Source organism: Sorex fumeus, unplaced genomic scaffold (assembly GCF_029834395.1).
Source record: "Sorex fumeus unplaced genomic scaffold, SorFum_2.1 ptg000043l, whole genome shotgun sequence".
Taxonomy (NCBI): Eukaryota; Metazoa; Chordata; class Mammalia; order Eulipotyphla; family Soricidae; genus Sorex; species Sorex fumeus.
In genome coordinates, this window is record NW_026606100.1 from 25,648,685 (window position 1) to 25,664,756 (window position 16,072).

The 16,072-nt window shown below is 40.6% G+C and overlaps 1 protein-coding gene across 3 annotated transcripts in view; it reads left to right on the plus strand.

Annotated features, from left to right (window-relative positions):
- Positions 1 to 16,072, plus strand: part of ENTPD1 (ectonucleoside triphosphate diphosphohydrolase 1) — a 116,875-nt gene that overhangs the window by 66,844 nt on the left and 33,959 nt on the right. For all 3 annotated transcript variants that reach the window (XM_056121054.1, XM_056121055.1, XM_056121056.1), the window contains one exon: positions 13,984 to 14,101. In XM_056121054.1, coding sequence (XP_055977029.1) covers positions 13,984 to 14,101 — 118 coding nt within the window. The remainder of the gene's footprint in view (positions 1 to 13,983; positions 14,102 to 16,072) is intronic.

Genomic DNA, 16,072 nt, shown 5'->3' on the forward strand with positions numbered 1-16,072 from the left:
GGCCATGAGTGACCTTCCCTCCCTCACAGTGGTCAGCTTGAAGTCTGTTGTGATTCTGTGTTGTTGTGTTGGCCTGGAAAAATGGAAAAAGATCTTTGGCAGTCTTTAATAAATGGCATGAATATTTGAAAAGCAGACACTACAACTGAAATGTATCTTTGTAGGTTTATTTGACACTTTCATTTATGCAACTAGCAGTTGGGGAGCTATACACTAGATTTATTTATTTTTAGGGTGGACACACTCTGTGGTGCTCTGGGTACCACTCCTGATGGGTTCAGGGTATTGTATGGGATTCCAGGAATCAAACCTGGGTCACCACATCCAAGGCAAGTTCCTTACCTGCTGTACTAAAGCTCTGGCCCATGGTTATACACTAGCTTTAATTTAATTTCTAGCATATATTGAGGGCCAAAATATTTTAGGAACTTGTCTTTGGATGATTTTGTCCTCCTCAGTTCAATTTGATAACCAATAGCTAAAAGCAATTGTTTAAACTTAATTAAAAACATAACATTTAAAATATCTCTGGATTGCACTAACCACATTTAAAGTGCTCAGTAGTCTCATGTGGCTAGAGGCTCTTAAATTGGACAGTGTAGACATAAGGCATTTCCATAAATATACAGTTTTATTGGTTATTGGACATTGCTACTTTGGAGCACATTTGTTGATAATGTCTCTGAAATATTCAAGCTTGTGCTTGATAATGGATAAGGAATATGGCTAAACATATTATAAAATCCAAAATAAGGAGTGACAGAAGAGACTTTTCTTGTGTGGTTTGTAAACTTGCACCAGGATTATCTGAGAATTGGAAAACCAATGCAGATTTGATTGAAATGCCATTTTGAAAAAAAAAACACCTTTTAACAGATGATATAAATTATTTACTTCAATCATGATGAGTAACTCCAAGGGGAAGTTCTACAGGCCATGGAGGTCTTCTTTTTTAAAAAAAAAGTGCTAGTAGTCCCACAGTAGGGAGTAGTTGGATATGTCCTAGAAGGTGATTGGAGAGCAAGTATAGGCTTTGCATTGGATAAAGTTTGTTAAAGGGGGTGATGTGAGAGCAGGGCTTTATCAGGTTGAGGATTTTTTTGTATTGATCCTAAGAGTAACTGGAGAACCAGTGGTAAGATTTGATTTGTGTTTTGAAAATATCACTGCAGTGAATTAGAGGGGGCTAAGAGCAGATGTAGGGGTCTAGATAAGAGGCTACTCTAGTACTTTGGAAGGAGGCAAGAAAGAGTTTGGTTGAAATTTGTTTTTTGGAGGGTCACACTCAATGGTGCTCAAGGTCACTCCTGATTGTGCTAAACCTGTTGGGGATTGAACCTGTGCTTCCCACATGCAAAGCATCCAGCCCGTTGCACTATCTCCTGTACCCTTGACTTCAAGTTTTGAAGAACTGTTTTTAGGTATTGGACATCTACGGGCAAATGTTAAAACTGCTGGATAATCAGATCTGGATCTCAGAAGAGGTAGCACTGTAACACTGTCATCAATTTGCTAGAGCGAGCACCAGTAATGTCTTCATTGTGAGACTTGTTGTTACTATTTTGGGCATATTGAACACATCACGGATAGCTTGTCAAGCTTCGCTGTGAGGGCGGGATACTCTTGGTAGCTTACCGGGCTCTCTGAGAGGGGTGGAGGAATCGAACCCGGGTCAGCCGAGTGCAAGGCAAACGCCCTATCCGCTGTGGAATGAAGCCCATAGAGCATCTAACAGAGGAGCTGGCACACAGTTGGTATTCAAAGTGGATTTGGAAATATAATGCTCAATAGAAATAGAATATAAGCCACATTTCCATTTTTAAAGATTACATTTTCAATCACATTAACAATTGGGAGGAAAGCGGAGGTAAGATGATTTTTCATTTCATTTCATTTCATCATGCTGTTAATCGTCGATTGCCTCGAGCAGGCCCCAGTAACGTCTCTTTCATCCTAGCCCTGAGATTATATTCACGGCTCTTTAGGAGAATGAGACCCATCATTGTTACTGGTATTTGGCATATTTGGTAGGCCACGGGGAGTATGCCAGACTCTGCCCTGTGGGCAGGCTACATTCGATAGCCTGCAAGTTTGTCCAAAGTAGGAATGAGACAATAAGATGTCATAAAAAAAAAGTTCTGTTAAAATGTCGCGCGGCCGCAAATGCGGCCGCGCGGTTCCAGGATCTGGATTTTATAGTCTCTGAGTCTTGGCCGCTGATGGGATTACACGGCGCCAGGGGGCCAGGTGGTGGGTGTGACCCCCGCCTACTGGAATTTGGAGGATCTGGGTGGAAGATGCTCGACTCCAATTCGAGTAGGCTTGGAGGTCTCGGCCCCGGAACCCGCGTGGCTTTGTCCCTCTGCCAGTACCTTCAGGTGTGCGGAGAGTGGTCTCAGCATGGTGGTGGCTGGTCCTGGAGGTCTCCGGCTGCCGTAGCCCTGGCCGGGGCGGGGAGGAAAGCTCAACCCGCTCCCCTCCAAGGGACTCCGGGAAGGAACACCGAGGCGCTGGGGCAGAGACTGCACTGCTCTCGTCCGGGATCTGGATTTTATAGTCTCTAAGTCTTGGCCGCTGATGGGATTACACGGCGCCAGGGGGCCAGGTGGTGGGTGTGACCCCCGCCTACTGGAATTTGGAGGATCTGGGTGGAAGATGCTCGACTCCAATTCGAGTAGGCTTGGAGGTCTCGGCCCCGGAACCCGCGTGGCTTTGTCCCTCTGCCAGTACCTTCAGGTGTGCGGAGAGTGGTCTCAGCATGGTGGTGGCTGGTCCTGGAGGTCTCCGGCTGCCGTAGCCCTGGCCGGGGCGGGGAGGAAAGCTCAACCCGCTCCCCTCCAAGGGACTCCGGGAAGGAACACCGAGGCGCTGGGGCAGAGACTGCACTGCTCTCGTCCGGGATCTGGATTTTATAGTCTCTAAGTCTTGGCCGCTGATGGGATTACACGGCGCCAGGGGGCCAGGTGGTGGGTGTGACCCCCGCCTACTGGAATTTGGAGGATCTGGGTGGAAGATCTTAAAATTGCAGTGTAAGTTTTAAAATTTGTTACTAAAGAGCCGTGATTTACAGAGCTACTGATAGTTGAGTTTTAGGCATCCAATAATTTAACACCAACCCCTCCACCCATGTCAACTTCCCTCCACCAGTGTTCCCAGATTCCCTCCCCATCCCACCCCCCATTCCACTGACTGTCAACTTGTGTTTTGGATATATGACTATACCTCTCACAGTTATTACTGATATAACTGAAGCCCTGATGCCTATTCACTCATTACTTTGGGTTCTCTTTTCCCCACCTTGATTTTTTTCCTTCTCTGCTTATCTCCTCTCTAAACTACACTGTCATTATAACTTGGAGCTTAATTCTGATTAGTCATGTTTCACTTGATAAAATTTTGCCTGTGGTAGTGTCTCCCTTAATTATTGGAGACTAGCACAGGTTTCCACTAAAACTAGTGTCTCTGATGTCATTGATGTAGTAAGTCCTTAGAAATTAGTGAGATCATAAGATGTGATCAAAAGTAAGAAGAGGACAAAGAATTTTACTCTTTAAAGATTTACTAGTCAAGAAATTTTTCTGTAAACATAGAAAGATTCCATTCACCTGGGGAACATAAAGTAACAAAATAGGAGACTAACACCCAAGAATAGCCGAGATAAGTACCAGGAGGTTCACTCCATGGCTTGGAGGCCAGCCGCACACACTCGGGGTAAAGGCAGCTCAGATAGAGAAGGGAGCACCAAATAAAGGATGTTGGGAAGATCCGCCCAGGATGGGAGATGCATGCTGAAAGTAGACTATAGACCGAACATGATTGCCACTCAATTCCTCTTTTGCAAACCACAGCACCCAAAAGGAGAGAGAGAACAAAAGGGAATGCCCTGCCACAGAGGCAGGGCAGGATGGGGGGCACGGGGGAGGGATACTGGGATTAGTGGTGGTGGAAAATGGGCACTGGTGGAGGGATGGGTATTTGATCATTGTATAATTGAAACCCAAGGAAAAAAGTTTGTAAATCTACAACTGTACCTCATGGTGTTTCACTAATAAAAATTAAATTAAAATAAATTTAGAAAAGAAATTTTTCTGAAGCAAAATGATAACATTTTCCTATATAGTACTTTGCCCTTTGTAAATTATTTCCATTTTTTCTTCTTAGAAGTGCCATGAGGAATGAAAGGTTATCTTCTTTATTATAGATACAGAATGAGAGACTTTGCAATTCCCTTGCCCTAATATGGAGGTGAGGCTAAGACTTAGAGGCAGTTTTCTGACCCAAAGATTAATATTCTTTTCATTTTTTTACTTTGTCCAAACAACACATTCTAATAATAGGGATTAAATAAAGAATATTTATTTTGAAAGACAGTCCCAGGGAAACGGAGAAAGAAGTAAAGCTACCCAAAGAAGGCATTCTGAGTATATAACTGCCTTGAACATCTGCAATTTGATTCCACTAGGACTGTCTGAAGAGCAATGGAGAAAGCACTTTGCCTAATGCTTTTCCTGCAATAATAAAGATGCCTTTGTGTTTGTGTGTGTGTATGTGTGTGTGTGTATGTGGTGGTGGTGGTGGTAGTGGTGGAGACAATGCATGTGAGGCATGTATTCTACTGCTGAATCATATCCCAGACTCAATAAAGCACATTGGAATCCATCGCTGGGAGTGAGCCCATGGCTTTCATCCCCATAGGTCTAGGGTTGCCTTGTCTGAGAGAGCGACTGTCTGGATGCCATGGTGACTTACTCAACAGCAGAAGGGATACCTCTGAGCAAAAATAGAGAGATGAGGAGATGAGAAAGTACTGAAGTAAAAGGTGGCCAAGGAGATGTGAAGGAGGCACAAGAGGTATTTGAAGTATCACTTTATCACTTTATATAGGAAAGAATCATTTGTACAACTACTGTCAATAAAATAGAGGAGTGATAATAACGAGATAGGATCACAGAACAATAGATATCCAGAGGAGGAAGATTGACTATGCCTGGTCACCTGAAGACTACCCAAATGCTATATTTGCTAGAAGGTAAGGTTGGATATGTTTTAGAGAGTGACTCTTCATGTATGGAAAAGTGGCAACTTGGAAGAGCAAATAGACTTTGGTGAAATCACCAGCCATCCAGTGTGGCTAAAATATGGAATATGGTGACATGAAGAAAACAGAGGAAGAGAAGACTCAAGTCTGAGCTTTCTATGCCCAGCTCATGAGGAGGCATCTCATTCATTAAATGAAATGGTGCTCAAACTTTACATTCGAAATACCTGAGGGACTTTTAGAAGGTATTTATGCCTAGAACCTTTCCCAAGATTCACTGAAAATCTTGGTGAGTGAATCCCAGGAAATTATGTGTTTTAAATATTTTCAAGATGTTTACAATGGACAGTAATGAAGGACTTCAAACAGAGAGATGCTCAGATTCATGACCCCAGCATTCATTTCAGCTGAGTGCAGATTAGAGAAGAAGAGGCCTGTTCATGCCATGGTGAAGAAATTATAGTTAATGCCAGAATTTTCCATGGAGGTCAGGGGTTAGTTTGAGAGATTCTTAGCCTTATCAGACATCTCAGGGAACCATTAAACATCAAGATGAACACCTTGGGACAGTTATGTCTCACACAATCTCAGCATGATTCAATTTAGAGGGAAATGGCCATCAGTCTTTCTAGATCAACATTATAGATGCAGAAATTGTCCTCTACCCCCTTTTTCTGATTCTTTGCTTTGGGGAGATACACCCAGCAATGCTCATGGCTTACTCCTGGCTCTACACTCAGGAATCACTCCTAGAAGTTCTCAGGGGGCCATGTGGGATACTGGAAATTGAACCCAGGTCAGTCATATGCAAAGCAAATGCCCTACCTGCTGTACTATCTCTCCAGCCCCAGTCCTTCTTGCTTTTCGTCTGTCAGCCCATATTGTAACACAACATGGAACATGGAGTTTCACAGTGTAGGTTTGAACCACAGCACTGCTCTTGTAGTCACAGGATTTAATCTGAGTCTCAGTTTCTCCATTTCTATGAGGAAATGATCACTGATTGCTCATAAATTCCTCTAAAGAATCAAGAGAGGGATAGAGCAATAGTAGAGTGGGTACACCTGCCTTGAGTGAAGCTGACCCAGATTTGATACCCAGCACCCCAGGTGACATCCCCATGCCCTGCTGAGACTGATACCAGAGTATAGAGCCAGAAGCAAGACCTGATCATTTCCAGTGTGGCAAAAAAAAAGAGAGATAAAGTGAATAATGGAGCAAGATACCTTCCCCCCACCATGGACACTCAATTATTAATAGCTTATGTTACTTAACATATTTTCAGCCTATTTGCCTGGTCACATCCTTCCTTCTTTATTTCTTTTGTCACACCCAGAGGTGCTCAGCACTTACATCTGACTTTGTGCTCAGAGATCACTCCTGGCAGCCTTGAAGGACCATATGGGGTGCCGGAGATCAGATCCAAGTCAGCCACTTGCAAGGCAAGTGCCCTGCACACTTTACTACTTCTCCAGCCTAAGAGCATAAAATTTAAAAAGAAAGACTCTTCAATGAATGGTGGTAGGAAGACCAGATAGCTACTTTCCATAGAATGAAACATCACCATTATCTCACAGCATGCACAAAAGTTAACTCAAAATGGATTAAAAACTTAGATGTTAGACCCAAATTTATAGAATAAACTGAAGAAGAAAAGACAAACGCTCCTTGATATTGACTTTAATAGTATCCTTAGTAATTTGGCTCTGTTAGCAAGGAAGACAAAAGCAGAAATAAACACATGGAATTATGTCAAACTGAAAAGCTTCTGCACTGTGAAACTGTCACTGAAATAAAGAAGACATTGTACTGAATAAGAAAATATTCACACACCATATATCTGAAATAGGGTTAATATCCAGGATATATAAAGAATTCAAAAAACTCAACAATAAAATAATTACATTTAAAAATGGGGAGAATTGCTGATTGGACACTTCTCCAAAGAAGACACAAGATGGTCCACAGGCATGTGAAAAATAAAATCTCAATGTCACTTATGATCAGGAAAATGAATATCAGAACAATGAGACAGAGATGCAGAGTCAAAGTAATCCTCACTAGCTATGGTGGAAATGTAAACTGGTTCAGCCTCAATGAAAAACAGTATGGAGATTTCAAAAAAATTTAAAAATAGAACTACTATATGAACTAGCAATCCCACTCCTACATATCTATCCCAAGAACACAGAAACACTAAAAAAGAACCTGTGAACATCCATGTTCATTGCAGCACTATTTACAGTAGCAAGATCTGAAAACAACCCACATATCCCAGACAGATGAATGAATGAAGATGTATTATGAAGCCAGGTTCCCAGACCCGGTTTGATTCCTGGCACCACATGGTCCCCCACCATTGCTGGATGCAGCTCTTGAAGGCCACAAGATCCTCTGAGTGTGTCTATGGAGGCCCCCAGCACCCCTGTGGGTGGTCCTGATATCCAGACACTGAAGGACCCAAGTAGCATATCTTCAAGCCCGTGTGTTGCACTGGAAACACTATTGGTGAACAGCTGCCAGTCAACCTGCAGAACTCCTGAGCATCACTGGGAATCTCCTCCCCTCAATTAGCAGTTGTGTATTTACACAGTGGAATACTATTCAGTTGTAAGATAAGATGAAACCTTGCCCTTTGCTACAATATGGATGGAACTAGAGGGGTGTGTGTGCTTAGCAAATGGATCAGAAGGACAAGTGTCAGATGATTTCACTTAAGTGCCACATAAACAAAGTAAAGGAATAGACAATGTCCAATGAAATCACATCCTTAGACTCAGACCTCCCACTTATGGTAGGAGTAGGGGTAGTGACTGAATAGGTTCTGTAGAGTAGGAGGATATTAGTGTGGCATAATATGGAATATTGTATCCTTAACACATATAAACATTTACATGCTTGTAAATTAGTTACTTCTTTGAAAAGAAAAAAGGGGAATGAAAGAATGAAAGATATGTGAAATGTGGAGCAATTAAGGAACTAAATTACTGTGATTTCATACCCAAATTATCTTCATATTTCTAGCTCTTGTATTTTGTTACCTAAATATACCTCTCCGTGACTCAGTTTTCTTATGGGGAAAATGAAGATAATAACCACTTGCAGATGGTTGTAAAGATAAAACAGACTAATACCAGTGACTCAGTTTTGAGTATCCAGCACGTTAGGACCCCTTATTTATATCAGTTATCAAGACTGCTTTAAAAGAGATGCATTCTAGGGTGTGTTATGGCCACTGAACAGTCACTCCCAGTACTGTCAACTGATCAAAAGGATAATTGCTTTGCCCTAGCATCTGCTTTTTAATTTTTTAAAAGAACTTATTGTACTGTTCTTAGATAAACATAGCTTCTTTTTGTATGGAGAATTTGTAAAAAATTTTGCTCCAATTTTCAACCTTAATATTTCTGGAAAACATATAACTTTATTCCACTGGATCCTAATGTTTAGTTAAAAAAGAATAGCACCCAGCTTGGTGTGATAGTTACATGGTAATGATATGCATTTAATGGTATAGACTATAACTATACACTTAATTAACTATATACATAATAATGGTTAAAATAGTCTATATTTTATCACCATTAAAAGATAAAAACAAGCAATAATTTAAAAAAAACCTGTAATCTTTAGGAAAGGTCTAGTAATCTTCAGTTAAAGAAAAAAAAAGAAAAGAATCTCTATTTATGTGCCCTCCAGCACAGCTGTAGCTAATGGAGAACTGATTTATTTGTGGAGTAACAGAGTCCCTCTCAAAAGGATAAGCTTTGTTTATTCAGAAGGAATCAGTGAGAGTAAGTAATGGAGTTGCCAAAGTTATTGCTAAAAGCTACAGGGAATTTTAGCGGAGTCTGAAGAATCAGTATGTTTGAAGGGACTGTTAGAAGTTAAATATCGCTGTGATTGCCCTTGTTTTCTGGTTTAAGTTTTGGCTGGGTAGTAGAACAGTGGAATTCAACCCCACTAGAACTTATTTTTTATTATTATTAAATCAAATAATAACTTATATTAGGAAAAAAAGGAAAGACATCTAGGAACCACATTCATTCGATTCACTAATTTTGAATTCATTCCTTTTACTTAATTATAATGGGATATATGAGGGTGGGTGCTGGATAGGAGCATACCTTCCCCATTGGAGCTTACCCTTCTAATAGAGAAGAGAGTTCTAATCAGATAGCCACGTAAACGTAGTTCTACATTGTGCTAAGTGTGGTCTTTAGAGAAAAACTACAAGCCTCCAGACATGAATTAGGAAAGTAGAACCTAACCTGAGAGTCAGAGAAGAATGGAATCTAAGGTACAGGGTTTTCTGGGCAAGTGCTCTAGAACATTTGCTAGGTGACTCATGGGATTCTTCAGGCAGGATAGTTTGAAAATAACTGCCTGAATGACAAAACTCAGGGGTTAAATATCCTATATGTGCAGAGTCGAATAGAAGTAGATTATCTGACAATCTAGTTGTCTCTTGTTTTTTGCTTTTAGAGAGATTTACCCAGAAGACTGTGTTATTTTCAGATGAAATGATTTCCATCCTGAGGTGGAGTGTGCCCCCACTCTCATATGGCCTCCACTGCCTGTGACCTTAGGGTCTGTCTCACTCACCTCTCCATGTTTTTATAAATGCCCCCCTATGCCAGTGTCTCTAGGACCCAAACAAGCACTTTTTGACTGTTCATTTTTCTAGGCCTGCTTCTCAACATAACTTATGGAGATCTTATGATTGAGAAAATCACATGCATGATCAAAAACTATCTTAGGTTGAAGCTAAATGAATTGTAAAATGATAGCTATATAAAATTCAGCACACATTTTATAAAGACTGGAAGAGCCTGGGGAATTAGACAACAAGAAACAAATAAAAAATCCAGAATGGAAATAAAAGTGAAACTATATGTCCAGATGACTTTATGTATGTATACATATGTGTGTATACAGATAATCTAAAAACCCCAAATTCAAATCAAACAAAGAAGAGCTGGTAATAATATGTAACGGAATACTATTCAGCTATTTTGCTATTTGCAGTAAAATGGTGGGATTCTTCAGGCAGGATAGTTTGAGAGTAACTGAATGACAAAACTCAGGAGTTAAATATCTTATATGTGCAGAGTCGAATAGAAGTAGATTATCTGACAATCTAGTTGTCTCTTGTTTTTTGATTTTAGAGAGATTTACCCAGAAAGACAAATATTGGAGGGTTTTTCTATATATGGACTATAAAGAAATAAAGCAGATTAATGGACAAAACAAAATAAAATAAATGAGGAGGCTAGAGATGTAACTGAGTGGAGTACTTGTTTTGTATGTATGAGAGCCTGTGTTAAGTCTCCGGTACCCTCCTCCAAATACAAACTAGTGGATTTAGATAATATAAATTACCAGAGGGGATGAAGGTGGGGATGAGACCAGAGATAGAGGAAGTCTAAACAGTAGGAAGGTTTTCTCAATAAAGTCAACTGTAGCACTGTAGCACTGTCCTCCCGTTGTTCGTCAATTTGCTCAAGCGGGCCCAGTAACATCTCCATTGAAGACTTTGTTGTTACTGTGTTTGGCATATCGAATACATCACGGGTAGCTTGCCAGGCTTTGTCATGAGGGCGAGATACTCTCGGTAGCTTGCCGGGCTCTCCGAGAGGGGTGGAGGAATTGAACCCAGGTCGGTCGGGTCAGCCACGTGCAAGGCAAACGCCCTACCGCTGTGCTATTGCTCCAGCCCAAAGTCAACTGTATAAGACAGAATAGACACGGAGTAAATTGTACAGATGAGCAAACTGAGGCTCTGAGGAGACTGAGGCTTTAGCAGGGATCCACTGCTGGGATTACAAAGGCACTAGTCCTGGGCACAGAGCTTTCTCGTGTTCATCAAGAGAAGAATGAAGGTGTCTTCCCCTCTGGAGAAGCCTTGGCACCCTCGTTTCTATCACTCCACCCCACAAACAAACAAAAAAACCAGAAAACTTGGTATCTTCTGTTTTCACTTCCAAACCTCATGATCACATAAGGGACAGTGGGAAGAGAAGGGTACACATTATTAGTCAACTGATTTTTTTTAAGTACAATTGTATTTAGGAATTATGAGAAGGAGGAAAGACTGGTAAAAAGTAAAAGAAAACACAGGCTTTTCCAGAGGAAAAGAGCAGAGGGTACCCCATAAAGTAAAATAATTCAACATCTTAATTTGAGAGGTACATGAGGTACACTATCTATCACTAGAAGCCATTGAAAGAAAAGCTAAGAATTTCTCATGGTTCTCTTTTTCATTAATTATTATTTTGCTCCTTTTGAAGTTTCTCCTTTTCAGAGTAGTCCATGCTTCTCTATCTGATACCAGTTGGTCTTATCAGACCTCAGTTTCTGCATCTCCAAAAGGAAAATGATACAGGGGTGATGCTACTGACAGAGTGAAGCAACTTCTTTGTACTTCCTGAGAAACTCATTGCTGGCTGTCCCTATTCTAAAAACCGCTTCATATTCTTCCCTAAGTATTTCACCACCTTAAATCTTTAAGGGTCTGTCTTCCAGAGCTGCTTCTTGCTAACCAAAGACATAAACTGACCTAAGTAAGGAAGTGAAATCTTTTTTTTATTGAATCACCATGAGCTACAGTTAAAAAGTTCATGATTGAGTTTCAGTCATATAATGATCATATATATCATCACTCCACCAGTGTACATTTTCCACCACCAATGTCCCCAGTATCCCTCCCTACCCTCGTTCCACCCCTCCCACGGCCTCTATGGCAGACAATTTCCCTCTTACTATCTCCCTATATTATGGTTTGTAATACAGATACTAAGAGGCCATCATGTTTGGTCCTTTATCTCCCATCCTGAGCGATTCCTCCAACCATCATTGACTTAGTGGTCCCTTTTCTATCCCAGCTGCCTAGATCTGCTCCAGCTTATAGGGCAGACTTCCAGCCATGGAGCAATCTTCCTGGCCCTTGTCTCTACTGTCCTTGGGTGTTAGTCTCATATTATGATATTTTATATTCCACAGATGAGTGCAGTCATTCTATGTCTGTCCCACTCTTTTTGACCCATGTCACTTAGCATGATGCCCTCCATGACTGTCCATTTATAAGCAAATTTCATGACTTCATTTTTCTTAACAGCTGAACAATATTACATTGGGTAGATGTACCAAAATTTCTTTAACCAGTTGTCTATTCTCTGTTACTTGGGTTGTTTCTAGATTCTGGCTATTGTGAACAGTGCTGCAATGAACATACAGGTGCAGATGTCATTTCTACTGTGCTTTTTTGCACCCTCGGGTTATATTCCCAGAATTGGTATTTCTGGGTCATATGGAATTTCTAGTTTTTAAAGGAATGCTCATATTGTTTTCCAGAAAGTCTAGACCAATTGGCATTCCCACCAACAATGAAAGAGTCCCTTTCTCCCCACATCCTCACCAACACTGGTTGTTCTTGTTCTTTTTGATGTGTACTAGTCTCTTTGGTGTGAGATGATATCTCATTGTTGTTTTGATTTGCTTCTCCCTGATGATTAGAGATGTAGAGCATTTTTTTATTTGCCTTTTGGCCATTCAGATTTCTTCTTTGAGAAAATTTCTGTTCATTTCATTGCCCCATTTTCTGATTGGATTGGAAATGGGACTATCTTAAACTAAGAAGCTTCTGCACCTTAAAAGAAACAGCGACCAGGACACAAAGACAGCCTACAGAATGGGAAAGGATATTCACCCAATACCCTTCTGATAAGGGGTTAATATCAAGGATATACAAGGCACTGGTTGAACTCCACAAGAAGGAAGTAAAATCTTATGCAACCTTAATTTTAACAAGGTCCAGGCAATGGTTAGGTCAGGTTTTGAAGTTGCCAAAGTATAAAAGATGATATACATAGATGGTGGAATATGCATTTTAAAGAACAATTAAACCCTGGAGGAGTGAAAGGCTCTCTCTGATCCATGGAGGGCAGAGTGTTTAAGAAAATTATGGTCACAACAAAAGCTTTGCTTTTCTTATTTTGTATACTAGTAAGTCCTATGAAGAGAAGTGTTTACTCCCATTTATCCAGGCTGGCTGGCTGTTAATTGTTATTACTATTTCAAGTAATTTCAGAATAATTTCAGGTAAAATGATATGCCAGTTAGCTTGTAGAAGAGTAAAGTAATGTCTGCTTGCTTGTCATTTTTTCCTCGAAAGTTTTAAGACCTCAATGGGTTCACAGGAATAAATTGACTCATTTTCTATCAGTTTAGTCATTGATGTACGTGAAACTGATTTTATTATGGAGAGGTGACTCTAGAAATTTTGGTATCACTTTGTAGAATTATAGAAAATTGGATATCACTCTGGTAGAATTACAATCTGATTTCCACAAAATGGTATGTTACAAGAACAAATTTTCTCCCATCACCTCCAATTTATGAAGTGGTTTACTTTTAATAAACTTTAGTGAATTATTCTAATTTGATTCTGATATGCATGTAAATTTTTGAACTACTGGATTTGTGGTTATTTCCTCCACAAATCTTACTACTTCAGTACATGGTTATGAATCTTACCTGTACATTAGGGCCAACTGAGAAGCTTCTAAATAATACTGATACTCAGTCTTCATCCTAGATAAGTGCATGTGTTATTGTTATTACACAATAAGTGCGTTATTGTTATTACTATTTAAAGTAATTTCAGAATTTAGTAATGTGTGTATGTGTGTAAGGCCCTAACATTTCTGATAATGCAACCAACATGGAGACCTGCTGTTCTAAAGGGATTGCTGTTCTGGTAGCACTTATGATTAGGACAATGCCAGACATAGTCTTCCCCAGCCCTAATTTCCATGTTCCTCTTTAATTAGAATGTTTTCCTTTTGTATTTTTTAGAAACTACATCTGTTGCCTTTGTTTTGTTTCAAGATGAATATGGATAAAAATAATGTAATGCTAATAAATTCTTAATTTGCTTTGTTCAGTATGGAATTGTGCTGGATGCTGGCTCTTCTCACACAAGCTTGTACGTCTACGCATGGTCAGGAGAAAAAGAAAATGATACAGGAGTGGTGTCTCAGATAGCTGAATGCACAGCACAAGGTAAGGTAAAGAAAATTGAAAGGGGAAATTGTGGATCATGATAATGTAAGGTATATAACAGGTAGAACACTGGGAGGAAAAGAACAGTGGGACTTCTATCATTGCTATTTCATGTTTCACTGTAAAATAATAGTGAAATCAGTCCTAATATCCACGCAGGACCCTCTGTGTGCCATGCATCAAATGCCAAGGCTCCACATTTCATCTTCAACATCATTTTGAGTTGTATATTATTTCCATTTTACTTTTTATATTTTTGAGGGTCTGCAGCAATAGTGCTCATGGATCAGGTGGTGCCAGGGAACCTCAGGCTCCCACATGTGAAGCAGCTCTTGAGCTGGGCCTGTTCCTGTTTTTTAAATGAGCATGTCGGGGCTGGAGAGTTAGTGTAGCAGGTAGGGCACTTGTCTTGCAATTGGCCAACCTGGACTCAGTTGCAGCACCCCATAGGCCTGCCAGAAGTGATTCCTAAGTCAGAGCCAGGAGTAATCCCTGAGCCTCTCCCGGTGTGGCCCAAAAACAGAGGAGAGGAGAGGGAAGGGGAGGGGAGGGGAGTGGAGTGGAGGGGAGGAGAGAGAGAGAGAGAGAGAGAGAGAGAGAGAGAGAGAGAGAGAGAAGGAGGGAGGGGGAGGGAGGAAGGAAAGAAGGAAGGAAGGAAGGAAGGAAGGAAGGAAGGAAGGAAGGAAGGAAGGAAGGAAGGAAAGGAAGGATTAGTTTTGCTACTTTTGTTCAGGTTTGTTTGTGCTAATGAGTGATAGAGTTAGGGTTTCAACAGTGATCTGCCTGACTTCAGCCCCAGGTCTCATTCAGTGGATCATAAATAGGCATCAACTTTTTAATCACGGCGATGATTTGGTAAAAAGCAGGTCTGAGCCCTACAATAGAGTTCCAGATTCAGAGGGTTTGGATTAAGAGCCCAGAATATGCATTTTGTGCAGGGGCCATGTTAGGAACACATCTCAGAAGTGCTTGGGGGCCAATTTTGGCTCTGTGCTCGGGAGTCACTCTCTGCAGTGCTCAGGGAACTATGTGGTGCTGAGATATGTGCCTTAATCCCTATGAAGCTCTTCTCCCATTCTCTTCGTCTCTCTCACTGTCTCCATCTCTCTCTCTCTCTCTCTCTCTCTCTGTCTCTCTCTCTCTCTCTCTCTCTCCAGCACTAGACTTTGCATTTATACCACATTTCTAGGTGACACCAATGCTACTTGTTCAAAGAATTGCTGTTCTTGAGTTATGTTTTCTAATATTCCTCTTCTAGAAAATTTTCAAAGACTTGTAACTTTTGTATAGGCAGGAAAGATCAGATCATACACTCTTTGGGAAAAATACCAGGTGGATCATTTTTAAATCTTACTTTAGGAAGGAGGAAAAATCTGGGAAACTAGGTATTTGTAAGTATCAACAGAGCCAGGTGAAATCAGGTCTTCTAAAAACAAGCTTCCTGTTACTCTAAATCAATAAGTTACTATAGTGAATATTGACATTTCATCCTAGTTTTCTTTTAATATCTTAGAATAGAGTGGAAGGTATTGACAGTTCAGTACTTCATAATCCCCAGTTCAGCCTCAAGCATATACCAAATCTTATCACCACTTCTCTGACCTTTATCTTCGTTTTGTTTTCAGGTTTAAAAATTACTTATAATTTTTAATTGTAGTTTAGGTAATAGAGTTGTAATAGTGTTTAAATTTATGGCATTGATGTACAAAGTTACTGCACCCGGCTGCTACCATAGTGCCCTTGAGTCTCCACTACTGTCCTATGTCACCAGTGATCTGACCTTCCTTCCCCCATATATGTGTTTGAGCCAGGGACCCACTGTTTAGATTTAGTGACTGGGTAACCTAGATCTGTATCCTGGGTCACTGGTTTCACAGTTTGCCAAGAAGACATCTCCAGAGAGGAGAGATGTTCTAAGACAGTAAATCATTCTATGCATTGGCCTTTTGTCCTTTGATTTTGAACCTACCA